Genomic DNA, 15,112 nt, shown 5'->3' with positions numbered 1-15,112 from the left:
CACCTCAATCTTCCTGTGGTCCATCTTCAGTTTCTCCAAGATAATTTTCCTCACTTTGTGTTCAGACTCTGTGCACGACTCATGTGGAGATTCTGCAATTCCGTCCACAACCATGTTGTTCCGCCTTGATTGTCCCTCGAGATAATCTGATTTCCTAGTCATTGTCATCATGGATTCACATACAGAACTGATGTCCTCTCTCAATGACTTACAGATTGCTGTCATCTTACCGTTCTCCTGTTTAAACTCATTGAGCTGACCCTGGGAGAACTGCAAACTGTTCTTCAGGTCCTGGACCTCTCTGGTCAGGTCGTCCATTATTTTAGGAGTTGAATCCACCAGCATCTGGACAAAACACTCTAGAAGCTATTTTCTTGTTGCAACATCTGCTTGTAGAACTATATTTAGTTTGAGAGAGAGTCGGGAGAGAGACGGGGGGAGAGGAGAGAGAGTCGGGAGAGAGACGGAGGGAGGAGAGAGAGTCGGGAGAGAGACGGAGGGAGAGGAGAGAGAGTCGGGAGAGAGACGGAGGGAGAGGAGAGAGAGTCGGGAGAGAGACGGAGGGAGGAGAGAGAGTCGGGAGAGAGACGGAGAAAAAGCAAGACGGTGAGAGAGTAGAGACAGGGGACATAATGTAGAGTGGGAGGGATAGACCGAGACAAATGGATAGAGGCTGTGTTAAAGAGGGGACAAGTGGATTGGGACAGGAGGCGCCAGTGCTAGGCAAACTTTTATAGTGTTTCTGTAAAATTATTGGTGTTATGTAAAAAAAAATTTTTTTACTATTTATATAGGAAATGACAGAAGAGTAAGGAAGAGGGAGAAAGGTGACATTAAAAAGAGGACAGATGTATGACAGGTAGATTAAAGTCCAGAGTACAAGTGAAGGAGAAGTTAGGGAAGGTTGGCAGAGAACTGACCTCCAGAAGCCAGGCCTGTAGTGGAACCTGTTGGGTCTTCAGCCCCTCATTCTCCTGACGTAGACTCTCCAGCTCTCGCTGAACCTCACACACCTGCAAACCACACCATCACGCCGGGCACACAAGACCATCAGATAACAAGGAAAGACGCATGCTTTATAAACAGACCATGTCAAAAGCCGACTGGTTCAGGAATACAGGTTGCTTGTGAATTATAAGCTTTCCTTTACTACACAGGTTGATATTGATGTAGAGGGAAAGTGTCACTCAACCAGTCAATCAGCTGGCGCTAGCTAGCCAACCAGTCAATCAGCTGGCGCTAGCTAGCCAACCAGTCAATCAGCTGGCGCTAGCTAGCCAACCAGTCAATCAGCTGGCGCTAGCTAGCCAACCAACCAACCAACCAACCAGCTAGCGCTAGCCAACCAACCAACCAACCAGCTAGCGCTAGCTAGCCAGCCAGCCAATCAGCTAGCGCTAGCTAGCCAGCCAGCCAATCAGCTAGCGCTAGCTAGCCAGCCAACCAATCAATCAGCTAGCCAATCAGGTGTAAGAGTAAATCCTCCTGTAAGATGACCTTGTTCTGAGCAGAGAGTAGCTCCTGATGCATCCCGTCCAGCTCTCTCTTCAGAGCAGTCTTCTCCTGTTCTACAGTCTTCCCCACGCTGGCCTGGCCCTGCTGTTTCTGCTGCTTCACGGTTAAGATGGCTGCCTCCAGCTGTGAGGAGATGATACAGGGTTTGAAAGAGGTATTCATATGCAGGGTGTACCGCTGTCCTCTAAACCTCAAACTTAAAAGATCTTGAGACATTAAGTCAGATTTGATTGTTGATATTTTGTCGAATGGATGAATGAGTGTCACATCCATCCCTTCCTCTGTAATCTCACCTTTTCCCTGGTGTGGTGGAGCTCCATGGTCAGCCTCTCGTTCTCCTGCCTCAGCAGCTGCTGTTGCTGTTCCACCAGCCTGGCCAGCTCGTCCTGGTACAGCTTCTTATGCTGGCTCTGGTATCCGCTGGAGTGCAGGGCCATCTCCAGAACCTGGTTCTGTTTCAGGAAAACCCATCAGACGTCACAATAACAAATCAGCTGTGAGACTGAGCGTTCTCTGACACATAGAGATATACTAGAAAGGGACAAAACTGCTCAGACCACAGCAATTTGACTGGATGGCTGTTTTAGTGTTTCTATAGCAACCCAACCACCATTCGTTATAGTGATTAGAGAAATAGAATGACTAGAACTGACCAACCTGAAGCCAGCCAATCAACTAACCAACCTGAAGCCAGCCAGCCAACCAACCAACCTGAAGCCAGCCAGCCAACCAGCCAACCAACCTGAAGCCAGCCAACCAACCTGAAGCCAGCCAGCCAACCAACCAACCAACCAGAAGCCAGCCAACCAACCAACCAACCAACCAGAAGCCAGCCAACCAACCAACCAGAAGCCAGCCAACCAGAAGCCAGCCAACCAACCAACCAGAAGCCAGCCAACCAACCAACCAGAAGCCAGCCAACCAACCAACCAGAAGCCAGCCAACCAGAAGCCAGCCAACCAACCAACCAGAAGCCAGCCAACCAACCAACCAGAAGCCAGCCAACCAACCAACCAGAAGCCAGCCAACCAACCAACCAGAAGCCAGCCAACCAACCAGAAGCCAGCCAACCAACCAACCAGAAGCCAGCCAACCAGAAGCCAGACAACCAACCAACCAGAAGACAGCGAGCCAGCCAATCAACTAACCAACCAATCAACCTGAATCCAGCCAGCCAACCAAACAAACAAGCCAGCCAATCAACGTGTCATCATAGTAAACCTTACCTTATCGTTGCCGTTCTGCAGCTGTTTGTGCAGTGACATCACTTCCTGTTTGAGGGCGTCCTTCTCTTGCTGTGACACGCGGTGGTCTGACTTGAGACGGGCGCTCTGGAGGTTAACAGACCGAAGACTTTCCTCCAACACCTGGTTCTGAGAGACCAACTTGGTCATGAATAGGGTTGCAAAATCCCCCTAACTTTACGTAAAGTCCCCGGTTTCCCAGAAATCCTGGTTGGAGGAGTCCGGATTTCCTGATTATTCCCTTGTGATTCAGGAATCCTCCAACAAGGATTTCTTGGAAACTTGAGGAATTTTACATGAATACTGACTGACACTACAAAGCATATTGACTAAACACACAAATCAACAGGAGTCACAGAATTAGTGAATTATTGCATAATTAATTAGAAATACTTAATTGTCCTTGCAATGTTTAAATGTGTCTTTGGCTTGACACACACACAGAACATACTGTACATTATAATTGATGATGATATAGAATGAAAGTAGTAACTATTTTAATTGTAGATCATTACTGTGTCATAAGTGGTTGACAAAGGTACGTCCCAAAAGGCACCCTCTAATTCCCTATAACAGTGCACTACTATTGACCAGGCAGTGTAAAGCATTGCCCCGACTGAACAGAGCATCCTTACCTTCTCCTGAGACTTGGCTAGCTGGTTGCGTAATCCCTGGGTGTGTTTTTCCAAAGCCTTGCGTTCCTGCAGGAGGAGAGAGAGCTGGCACTCTACAGCCCCCATCTTAGCCACCTACAGTGGACACAGCGAAGTGTGGTTTTATATACAGTATAACCAATTTAACCATAATGTGCCCTAAACCCCTACATCCATGTGTAACATACTATATATAATATACAGTAACTGATAGTAGGTGTCTGCAGGTCTCTCTTGCAAAATACTAAACTAACCTGGATAAATAAAAGTTTAATAATAAAATAAAAAATGAGTTAAAGGATGATTCTATTTGATTTTCATTACATAATGTTTATCATCTGCTCACGTCTCACCTTATCTCCGAGGGTGTTGAGTTGTAGCACCAGCTGGGCCTTGCCCTCCTCTAGAAGTACAGTCCCTTCCACAGCGTTGGTCAGCTCCGCCTCCAGGGCAGACACACACACTGCCATCTGATACAGGACAACAAGTCGTTAGGACCCCAACGGCTTTTTCTCTATTTATCCTCCATCCTCAACTCCTACTTAAAACGCATCGGAGAAGAAAGTCAGAGAGAGAAGGGATATGTAGTAATCTTGTCCAATGCATTTTTTGAGGAAGAGGAACGAGGAGGAATCGAGCAAAGATGAATTGAGAAACAGGTCGTGACTACAATCAAAAGCATTAAAGGGATAGTTTGGGGATTTTGTCAATGAAGTCCTTTATCAACTTCCCCAGAGTGAGATGGACTCGTACCATTTTTTACTCTAGATAAGCATTTGCTTGTTAACCTACTTCTAACTTACATTTACATTTACATTTAAGTCATTTAGCAGACGCTCTTATCCAGAGCGACTTACAAACTTCTTTCATACTGGACTCAGAGACATAACATTATCACTCCACGGCTGCACGCCCGGCTCCACGCCTCAGACCCCCCGGCTCCACGAGAGGGCTTAGTCCCCCCCCCCCCCCCCCCCCCCCCCTCAGTTGGAACTTGAGCCCCCTCAAGTTTTAGTTTTATGTCCCAATAGAAAATACGAGTGACACAGATTGTGCACCAACCCATCTCCGCTGTGTCAGCACCATGGACATGTAGGTGGGGGGGTGGGGGGGGGGGGGGGGGGGGTATGGAGGGACATGTAGGGGGGATGGGGGGGGCTATGGAGGGACATGTTGGGGGGGGGGCTATGGAGGGACATGTTGGGGGGGGGGGCTATGGAGGGACATGTAGGGGGGATGGGGGGGGGGGGGGGGGGGGGCTATGGAAAGCCACTGCGGCGGTTAGGTATGACTACTTTGGGCTTCCATAAAAATAAAAAAAATAAAAATGCATCTCATCTGTGGTAGGCCAAGTGAATAACGTGATACGCTTCCGCCTGTAATATTTTAATTTATAAGGGCGGGGTCAAGTTACCCGTTGAAGCTGCTTCACTCAACTCGGCCTTACACTACACTCCACTACAGAGTTCAGTTAGCTTCTTAGCTAGCTGTAAAAAGCGTTAAGTGTTATTAGCCATAGCCTATTTAGTTTGAACAAGCATTATTATGGTGTACGGCTGCATTCACATAGGGTGATTCACCTATTACAAACATCCCATCCTGCAGCCTATATTCATTACCAAAATGGCCTTGCTTTCTGTCTAGGGCGCCGTCCATTGCGCTGATACAGATTGTCACCAAACTATCATTTAAAAAGCACTCAATCAATGGTCTCGGCATTTGAACTTTGTTTATTGTGGTATAGTGTGATATAAGCAGAATTCAACATAATACCAAGCCAAGAACCCCCCCCCCCCAAAATTGTGCCCCTCCCCCCGATTTCAACTGCACCCTTAGTCACTTTATCCTGGAACTGGGTTTGCCACAACTTAACCTGCCTCTGGGAAGTAGAGAAGGACTTCACTGCCAAAATCCTGAACCATCCCTTTAAAAACCACTATGTCATGATTTACCTTCATCCTCTCATCCCCAGGTACAGTACGTTGCTGGTCTCTGACAGCCTCCTGTCTCTCACTCTGTCTGAGCAGTTCCCCCAGCTGTTGGCTCCACCCCTCCACCCCTCCTGCTGCATTCTGGGCGTTCTTCTCCGACAGCAGCCCGTTCTCCTCCTCCAGCTGCTGACTGCGGAGACGAAGCACTGAGATCTACGGGGGGGAGGGGGATGCAGATTTAGGGGTCGCCCCAAATGGAACCCTATATAGTGCACTACTTTGTAACCAGGGCCTGCACCCCATTCCCCTATATAGTGCACAACTTTTTACCTACTTCCTATATAGTGCACTACTTTGTAACCAGGGCCTGCACCCTATTCCCTGGTCAAAAGTAGTTCACTATATAGAGAAAAATGGCACCTTTTCTGACACCATGTTTTGCCACAAAGGAACAACAGTCTTAAGTGCAATGCACAGCCCCTAAAACCAAGTAAAAGGTCAAAGTTAACATCGCTAATAAAGTCAGTTGGTTTTACTGCCGTCCTACCTGTCTCTTGAAACTCTCTGCCTTCTTTTGCGCAGAATGCTTCTCCTTCCTGAAATGCTCCAGTTTCAAGCTAAGGGGGCGAAGAAAAGTGCAAGTTCAACGACCCAATGAAATGAAAAATATAGTTGTACCATACTATGGGCTTCGATACTCTACATCAGTGTTTCTTAGTCCTGGTCCTGGGGACTTAGTGGTTCACATTTGAGTTTTTGCCCAGGCACTAACACACCTGCTCATTCCACTAATCAAAATCGGTCAACTACTGTGATTATTATTATTTGACCATGCTGGTCATTTATGAACATTTGAACATCTTGGCCATGTTCCGTTATAATCTCCACCCGGCACAGCCAGAAGAGGACTGGCCACCCCTCATAGCCTGGTTCCTCTCTAGGTTTCTTCCTAGGTTTTGGCCTTTCTAGGGAGTTTTTCCTAGCCACCGTGCCTTCTACACCTGCATTGCTTGCTGTTTGGGGTTTTAGGCTGGGTTTCTGTACAGCACTTTGAGATATCAGCTGATGTACGAAGGGCTATATAAAATACATTTGATTTGATCAAAAGCTTGATAAGCTGAATCAGGTGTGTAAGTGCTAGCAGTGATGTTGTGGTTAAAAGAAAATGAGGTGGATAAACTCTGATCGCCAGTTAGTGGAGAAAGCTATCCTCCCTATACTTTCAATGCATTTTTGGGCAAAAGGTGAGTAACCTGCATTTACTTGCGTTTAAAACTCCACTACACCAGGGAAGAATGAAAGGGTAAAAACTTTTATTTTATTTTATTATTTTTTTAAATATATATATTTTTTTAAATGGTCCCCAGGAGCAGAAGACACTGCTGTACATGAACATGAGATTTCTTACAGCGTCTCTTCTCGGGTCTCTCTCAGGTCCTCTTCCTTCAGCGCGGAGATCTTCTGTCTGAGTAAAAGGTTCTCCTCTACTAGACGACCCGCCTCACGCCTACAGCCAACAGAGGAAAAACAGGAAGTCAGGAACAGAAGATCTGTACTATGAAACAAAGATAAATAATGATAGTAAAAAGCTGTGGAGCTTTAAAGGAAATTTTGGGCAAAAAGGCAAACTCGGCACCATCTTTCATTACAAAATCCACTGATATTGCCAACTACTTCAATGATTTTATATATATAGCCTGGCGAAGCGGTTTCATGATTTTTTATATATATAGCCTGGCGAAGCGGTTTCATGATTTTTATATATATAGCCTGGCGAAGCGGTTTCATGATTTTTATATATATAGCCTGGCGAAGCGGTTTCATGATTTTTATATATATAGCCTGGCGAAGCGGTTTCATGATTTTTATATATATAGCCTGGCGAAGCGGTTTCATGATTTTTATATATATAGCCTGGCGAAGCGGTTTCATCATTTTATATACACTGCTCAAAAAAATAAAGTGAACACATAAACAACACAATGTAACTCCAAGTCAATCACACTTCTGTGAAATCAAACTGTCCAATTAGGAAGCAACACTGATTGACAATAAATTTCACATGCTGTTGTGCAAATGGAATAGACAAAAGGTGGAAATTATAGGCAATTAGCAAGACACCCCCCAAAAAGGAGTGATTCTGCAGGTGGTGACCACAGACCACTTCTCAGTTCCTATGCTTCCTGGCTGATGTTTTGGTCACTTTTGAATGCTGGCGGTGCTCTCACTCTAGTGGTGGCATGAGACGGAGTCTACAACCCACACAAGTGGCTCAGGTAGTGCAGTTCATCCAGGATGGCACATCAATGCGAGCTGTGGCAAAAAGGTTTGCTGTGTCTGTCAGCGTAGTGTCCAGAGCATGGAGGCGCTACCAGGAGACAGGCCAGTACATCAGGAGACGTGGAGGAGGTCGTAGGAGGGCAACAACCCAGCAGCAGGACCGCTACCTCCGCCTTTGTGCAAGGAGGAGCACTGCCAGAGCCCTGCAAAATGACCTCCAGCAGGCCACAAATGTGCATGTGTCTGCTCAAACGGTCAGAAACAGACTCCATGAGGGTGGTATGAGGGCCCGACGTCCACAGGTGGGGGTTGTGCTTACAGCCCAACACCGTGCAGGACATTTGGCATTTGCCAGAGAACACCAAGATTGGCAAGTTCGCCACTGGCGCCCTGTGCTCTTCACAGATGAAAGCAGGTTCACACTGAGCACATGAGCACATGTGACAGACGTGACAGAGTCTGGAGACGCCGTGGAGAACGTTCTGCTGCCTGCAACATCCTCCAGCATGACCGGTTTGGCGGTGGGTCAGTCATGGTGCGGGGTGGCATTTCTTTGTGGGGCCGCACAGCCCTCCATGTGCTCGCCAGAGGTAGCCTGACTGCCATTAGGTACCGAGATGAGATCCTCAGACCCCTTGTGAGACCATATGCTGACACATGCACATTTGTGGCCTGCTGGAGGTCATTTTGCACCTTTTTACGCCATTTGTCTCGGGAAGAAATTACTAGTCCTCACTGTTCGAGACCAAGCCGAGTACAAATGTATCCGACACAGAAACAAGACCGAGACACTCGATATGTGGTCTCCAAACAGGTCTCAACTACTTCAACACTGACATTAAGTAAACGCGATTAAGGTTTTTAAATGGACAAATAGTCAATGCTGGGACATAAACCCTAAACAATGTAACAAAGGAAATAGTTTATAAGCTGATTTAATTACAGTTAGACAGTCTTACCTTTTCTCAGCGATGTCCTCCCGCAGTTCATCCCGTAGACCGCTGAGCTGTTCTCTCTCCTCATGGTGTTTGGCACTCAGTTCCTGCATGGCCTGTCTGTGGGCCTCCTTTATGCTCTGCCTCTCCTCCTGCAGCCGCTCCTGAAACAACCCCTCATAGTCCCCCTCCAGCTGGAGTCTCTCCCTGTCCCAGTTCTCCCTCAGCCTCCTCTCAGTCTCCTCCTGCTGCTTCAGGTGCTCCTCGGCTAACCTGGTGAGGAGAGCCGCCTCATGACACTTCTGAAGCCGAGCACGTTCCAGCTCCCACTGCTCAGTGAGCCTGGCCTCCCTGTTCTGCTGCTCCTTGACGAGTCGTAACATCGCCTCCTCTAACATGGTCTGCAGCGACTCGTTATTCCGCTTGTTCAACTGAGCCTTCTCCCTCTCCCACTCCTCCATGAGTCTCATCTCCAGCTCCTCTATCCTAGCCTTCACTGTCTCCTCGTGGCTCTGCTGTAACTCCAGCTTCTCCCTCTCCCACTCCTCCATGAGTCTCATCTCCAGCTCCTCTCGCTCCACCTGCAAACTGACACTCACCTCCTCTATCCTAGCCTTCACTGTCTCCTCGTGGCTCTGCTGTAACTCCAGCTTCTCCCTCTCCCACGCCTCCACGAGTCTCATCTCCAGCTCCTCTATCCTAGCCTTCACTGTCTCCTCGTGGCTCTGCTGTAACTCCAGCTTCTCCCTCTCCCACTCCTCCATGAGTCTCATCTCCAGCTCCTCTCGCTCCGCCTGCAAACTGACACTCACCTCCTCTATCCTAGCCTTCACTGTCTCCTCGTGGCTCTGCTGTAACTCCAGCTTCTCCCTCTCCCACTCCTCCATGAGTCTCATCTCCAGCTCCTCTATCCTAGCCTTCACTGTCTCCCCGTGGCTCTGCTGTAACTCCAGCTTCTCCCTCTCCCACTCCTTTAACAGCCTCATCTCCACCTCCGCCCTCTCCTCCTGTAGCTTCCCCCGCTCTTCTTCCATCCTGGTCAAAAGGATCTCTTTGTGCTCCTCGTCCAGCTTGTTGAGTTCGGCGACATGTAGTTTCCTCAGTTCCTGCATCTCTGTGTCCAGGCAGAGCTCAGCCTTCGCCTGTTGGGCCTCCAGCTCCTTCAGCTGCTCCTCCAGGTCGGCAGCCTGGGTGTGGGCCTCTAGGAGCTGCTGCTTCAGGCTGCTCACCTAATATAATCAAATAATGGAATAGACACCATTTACCAGACTTATCACTGAGCGCATACATTTTCGTATGGGTGGCCCCAGCAAGAAATCGAACCCATAATTCCCTGCAAGTGCCATGCTTTAACCAACTGGGTCACACAGTCCTCTACTCACTTCGTCCTCTTGCTGGTGCTCCAGCTCTTCCCTCTCCCCAGCCTGCCTCTGCTCCAAGCCAGCCCGCTCCTCCTCTGCCTGCTCTAGCTGGGCCTGGAGCTCCAGGGCTCTGTTCTGGCTGCTGGACATCTCCACGTGTAGAGCCTGGATATCCTCCATGTACTGCAGAGACAAGGCTGCCTTCTGGGTCTCCAGGTCAGTCTTCTGCTCCTCCACCTTCTGGTCAAATTCACTCACCTGTAATGACATGGGGGAAATCATATCCAGCTATATCAGAACAAAACATTGCAGTGTGGTCTGTGTGGCCCAGGTTTGTGGTTAGAGCCGCTAACCCTGGCGTACATACACACACATCTAGCTACACCTAGTCTGTCTCCAATAAAGGAGTGGGGACTGCCCCATCTAACTGCACCCAGTCTGTCTCTCCGATAAAGGAGTGTGGACTGCCCCATCTAACTACACCCAATCTGTCTCTGATAAAGGAGTGGGGACTGCCCCATCTAGCTACACCCAATCTGTCTCCGATAAAGGAGTGGGGACTGCCCCATCTAGCTACACCCAATCTGTCTCCGATAAAGGAGTGGGGACTGCCCCATCTAGCTACACCCAATCTGTCTCTGATAAAGGAGTGTGGACTGCCCCATCTAGCTACACCCAATCTGTCTCTGATAAAGGAGTGTGGACTGCCCCATCTAGCTACACCCAATCTGTCTCTGATAAAGGAGTGGGGACTGCCCCATCTAGCTACACCCAATCTGTCTCTGATAAAGGAGTGTGGACTGCCCCATCTAGCTACACCCAGTCTGTCTCTCCGATAAAGGAGTGGGGACTGCCCCATCTAGCTACACCCAATCTGTCTCTGATAAAGGAGTGGGGACTGCCCCATCTAGCTACACCCAATCTGTCTCCGATAAAGGAGTGGAGACTGCCCCATCTAACTAGACCCAATCTGTCTCCGATAAAGGAGTGGGGACTGCCCCATCTAACTGCACCCAATCTGTCTCTCCGATAAAGGAGTGGGGACTACCCCATCTAACTACACCCAGTCTGTCTCTCCAATAAAGGAGTGGGGACTGCCCCATCTAGCTACACCCAGTCTGTCTCTCCAATAAAGGAGTGGGGACTGCCCCATCTAACTACACCCAGTCTGTCTCTGATAAAGGAGTGGGGACTGCCCCATCTAACTAGACCCAGTCTGTCTCTCCGATAAAGGAGTGGGGACTGCCCCATCTAACTACACCCAATCTGTCTCTGATAAAGGAGTGTGGACTGCCCCATCTAGCTACACCCAGTCTGTCTCTCCGATAAAGGAGTGGGGACTGCCCCATCTAGCTACACCCAATCTGTCTCTCCGACAAAGGAGTGGGGACTGCCCCATCTAGCTACACCCAATCTGTCTCTGATAAAGGAGTGTGGACTGCCCCATCTAACTAGACCCAGTCTGTCTCTCCGATAAAGGAGTGGGGACTGCCCCATCTAGCTACACCCAATCTGTCTCTGATAAAGGAGTGGGGACTGCCCCATCTAGCTACACCCAATCTGTCTCCGATAAAGGAGTGGGGACTGCCCCATCTAGCTACACCCAATCTGTCTCCGATAAAGGAGTGGGGACTGCCCCATCTAGCTACACCCAGTCTGTCTCTCCGATAAAGGAGTGGGGACTGCCCCATCTAGCTACAACCAGTCTGTCTCTCCGATAAAGGAGTGGGGACTGCCCCATCTAACTACACCCAGTCTGTCTCTGATAAAGGAGTGGGGACTGCCCCATCTAGCTACACCCAATCTGTCTCCGACAAAGGAGTGGGGACTGCCCCATCTAACTAGACCCAATCTGTCTCTGATAAAGGAGTGGAGACTGCCCCATCTAGCTACACCCAATCTGTCTCCGATAAAGAAGTGGAGACTGCCCCATCTAGCTACACCCAATCTGTCTCCGATAAAGGAGTGGGGACTGCCCCATCTAGTTACACCCAATCTGTCTCCGATAAAGGAGTGGGGACTGCCCCATCTAGTTACACCCAATCTGTCTCCGATAAAGGAGTGGAGACTGCCCCATCTAGCTACACCCAGTCTGTCTCTGATAAAGGAGTGGGGACTGCCCCATCTAGCTACACCCAATCTGTCTCCGATAAAGGAGTGGGGACTGCCCCATCTAGCTACACCCAATCTGTCTCCGACAAAGGAGTGGGGACTGCCCCATCTAGCTACACCCAATCTGTCTCTGAATAAAGAAGTGGGGACTGCCCCATCTAGCTACACCCAGTCTGTCTCTCCGATAAAGGAGTGTGGACTGCCCCATCTAGCTACACCCAGTCTGTCTCTCCGATAAAGGAGTGGAGACTGCCCCATCTAACTACACCCAATCTGTCTCTCCAATAAAGTAAACATGGCACAGTGAAATACGGATTGCTTTAGGAATTCTGTCGAAACACTGCTAGATATTTAAGTGTCACCTTGCTCTCCAGCTGAGCCTTTAGATCCTCCATCTCTTGGAGGTGCTTCTCTTTCAGCTGCTCCAGCATCATCTCTGCCTCCAGGCTCATGTTGAACAATGGCTGGCCCTCCTCCGAGCCCAGGCCTGGGGACAATCAAATGCATTTTTCCTCCTCATCAGCAGTTTACACAAAGTGTAATTTTTTATTTATTTTTTACAGATACCCGGCATAAAAAACGTCAAATAAGCAATGCAGAAGCACAGTGGCCAGGATAAATTCCCTCGAAGGAAGGAAACTAGGAAGAAACCTAGAGAGTAACCATGCTCAGAGGGATGGCCAGTCCTCTTCTGGCTGTACTGGCAAACAGACAGGTGAGGAAGGAGCTACTAACAAGCTCATGTTCTTTAGCTAATCAATATGTTTGACTACATAGCTGTTCTACTGGGCAATATCACTGATCTTAAAAAATATATATATATACAAAAATCTCCTTGCATCCAAATAACTAGTGATGTGATTACGTGATCAAGATGAACGATTCTACATCTTGCCTTGCTCAAGCAGCATCTCTATGTCCAGAAACCCTGTAAACGTCTACTCTGAAAGTCATAGGACATGTCTGGGGACTTTCAGAGAAGACGTCTGCAGGGTATCTGGACATAGAGATACATATATAAGGTCAAAAGAAGTGCACTACATAAGGAAATAGGGTGTCATTTAGGACGTAACCCACCCCCAAATGCTGTATGAGTTCAAACCGATGTTCTGCTTCACTGTACCTGGGTCTGACTCCATGCCAGGACTCGTACTCCCCAGCTCCTCAGAGAGCGAGGGTTTGAGACAGGGCTGAGAGGTGCGGCCCAAGTTGTGGTACTCCTGCAGCTCTGCTTGAAGCTCATCAATACGATCCTGCAGCTCCTGTCACAAACACATTCACAATAAAATCAGTCAAAACAAATATTAGTAATAAAAATAAAAAAAATAGGCAACCTACCTCTGAAGTAGTATGTTTACAGTTAGTTGATGGATTGATAGTTTTAATGATTCGTTGATGGATTTGGTTCCAGTGAGACCTATTACCCGGCCCTGCCTCGGTCTGCCCTGCCTCGGTCTGCCCTGCCTCGGTCTGCCCTGCCTCGGTCTGCCCTGCCTCGGTCTGCCCTGCCTCGGTCTGCCCTGTGCTTACCCGGCACTGTTCCTCATAGCTGCTGCGGAGCCGTCCGAGACGCTCCTCCTGTAGGAAGAACTCTGCACTTCCTGGGTCCAGGTCCCCAAACTGAGGAAACAGAACCAGAACTTCTTACAGACAGATACTTCAGAATAGATATAGATTCTCATTCCATTAAACAGAACTGAAAAACATGTGACAGATTACTATGGACATCTACTACAGTACATGTATATTATTGAAACGGGGCTCGAAAACGGGGCCCTTAGCGACTGCTGGCCCCCAAAAACGGGGCCCTTAGCGACTGCTGGCCCCCAAAAACGGGGCCCTTAGCGACTGCTGGCCCCCAAAAACGGGGCCCTTAGCGACTGCTGGCCCCCAAAAACGGGGCCCTTAGCGACTGCTGGCCCCCAAAAACGGGGCCCTTAGCGACTGCTGGCCCCCCAAAACGGGGCCCTTAGCGACTGCTGGCCCCCCAAAACGGGGCCCTTAGCGACTGCTGGCCCCCCAAAACGGGGCCCTTAGCGACTGCTGGCCCCCCAAAACGGGGCCCTTAGCGACTGCTGGCCCCCCAAAACGGGGCCCTTAGCGACTGCTAGCCCCCCAAAACGGGGCCCTTAGCGACTGCTAGCCCCCCAAAACGGGGCCCTTAGCGACTGCTAGCCCCCCAAAACGGGGCCCTTAGCGACTGCTAGCCCCCCAAAACGGGGCCCTTAGCGACTGCTAGCCCCCCAAAACGGGGCCCTTAGCGACTGCTAGCCCCCCAAAACGGGGCCCTTAGCGACTGCTAGCCCCCAAATACGGGGCCCTTAGCGACTGCTAGCCCCCAAATACGGGGCCCTTAGCGACTGCTAGCCCCCAAATACGGGGCCCTTAGCGACTGCTAGCCCCCAAATACGGGGCCCTTAGCGACTGCTAGCCCCCAAATACGGGGCCCTTAGCGACTGCTAGCCCCCAAAAACGGGGCCCTTAGCGACTGCTAGCCCCCAAAAACGGGGCCCTTAGCGACTGCTAGCCCCCAAATACGGGGCCCTTAGCGACTGCTAGCCCCCAAATACGGGGCCCTTAGCGACTGCTAGCCCCCAAATACGGGGCCCTTAGCGACTGCTAGCCCCCAAAAACGGGGCCCTTAGCGACTGCTAGCCCCCAAAAACGGGGCCCTTAGCGACTGCTAGCCCCCAAAAACGGGGCCCTTAGCGACTGCTAGCCCCCAAAAACGGGGCCCTTAGCAACTGCTAGCCCCCAAAAACGGGGCCCTTAGCGACTGCTAGCCCCCAAAAACGGGGCCCTTAGCGACTGCTAGCCCCCAAAAACGGGGCCCTTAGCGACTGCTAGCCCCCAAAAACGGGGCCCTTAGCGACTGCTAGCCCCCAAAAACGGGGCCCTTAGCGACTGCTAGCCCCCAAAAACGGGGCCCTTAGCGACTGCTAGCCCCCAAAAACGGGGCCCTTAGCGACTGCTAGCCCCCAAAAACGGGGCCCTTAGCGACTGCTAGCCCCCAAAAACGGGGCCCTTAGCGACTGCTAGCCCCCAAAAACGGGGCCCTTAGCGACTGCTAGCCCCCAAAAA

The 15,112-nt window shown here is 49.9% G+C and overlaps 1 protein-coding gene across 2 annotated transcripts in view; it reads right to left on the bottom strand.

The window, feature by feature from the left end:
- The window catches only part of LOC129813248 (ninein-like), a 54,592-nt gene that overhangs the window by 12,157 nt on the left and 27,323 nt on the right, over positions 1-15,112 (bottom strand). Inside the window, exons 13-27 of one of the 2 annotated variants that reach the window (XM_055865548.1) lie at positions 13,562-13,651; positions 13,155-13,293; positions 12,394-12,518; positions 9,941-10,177; positions 9,158-9,787; positions 8,583-9,124; positions 6,752-6,850; positions 5,891-5,960; positions 5,365-5,556; positions 3,766-3,882; positions 3,395-3,508; positions 2,742-2,888; positions 1,809-1,967; positions 1,498-1,638; positions 921-1,013 (exon numbers count right to left, since the gene is read on the bottom strand). In XM_055865548.1, the coding sequence (XP_055721523.1) occupies positions 921-1,013; positions 1,498-1,638; positions 1,809-1,967; positions 2,742-2,888; positions 3,395-3,508; positions 3,766-3,882; positions 5,365-5,556; positions 5,891-5,960; positions 6,752-6,850; positions 8,583-9,124; positions 9,158-9,787; positions 9,941-10,177; positions 12,394-12,518; positions 13,155-13,293; positions 13,562-13,651 (2,895 nt within the window). Of the gene's footprint in view, positions 1-920; positions 1,014-1,497; positions 1,639-1,808; positions 1,968-2,741; positions 2,889-3,394; positions 3,509-3,765; positions 3,883-5,364; positions 5,557-5,890; positions 5,961-6,751; positions 6,851-8,582; positions 9,788-9,940; positions 10,178-12,393; positions 12,519-13,154; positions 13,294-13,561; positions 13,652-15,112 lie in introns of both variants that reach the window. The other variant, XM_055865547.1, reaches the window with a different exon arrangement.

This window comes from Salvelinus fontinalis, chromosome 16 (assembly GCF_029448725.1).
Source record: "Salvelinus fontinalis isolate EN_2023a chromosome 16, ASM2944872v1, whole genome shotgun sequence".
NCBI lineage: Eukaryota > Metazoa > Chordata > Actinopteri > Salmoniformes > Salmonidae > Salvelinus > Salvelinus fontinalis.
Note: the sequence above shows the minus strand (reverse complement) of the source record. Positions and strands in the feature narration are given on the sequence as shown.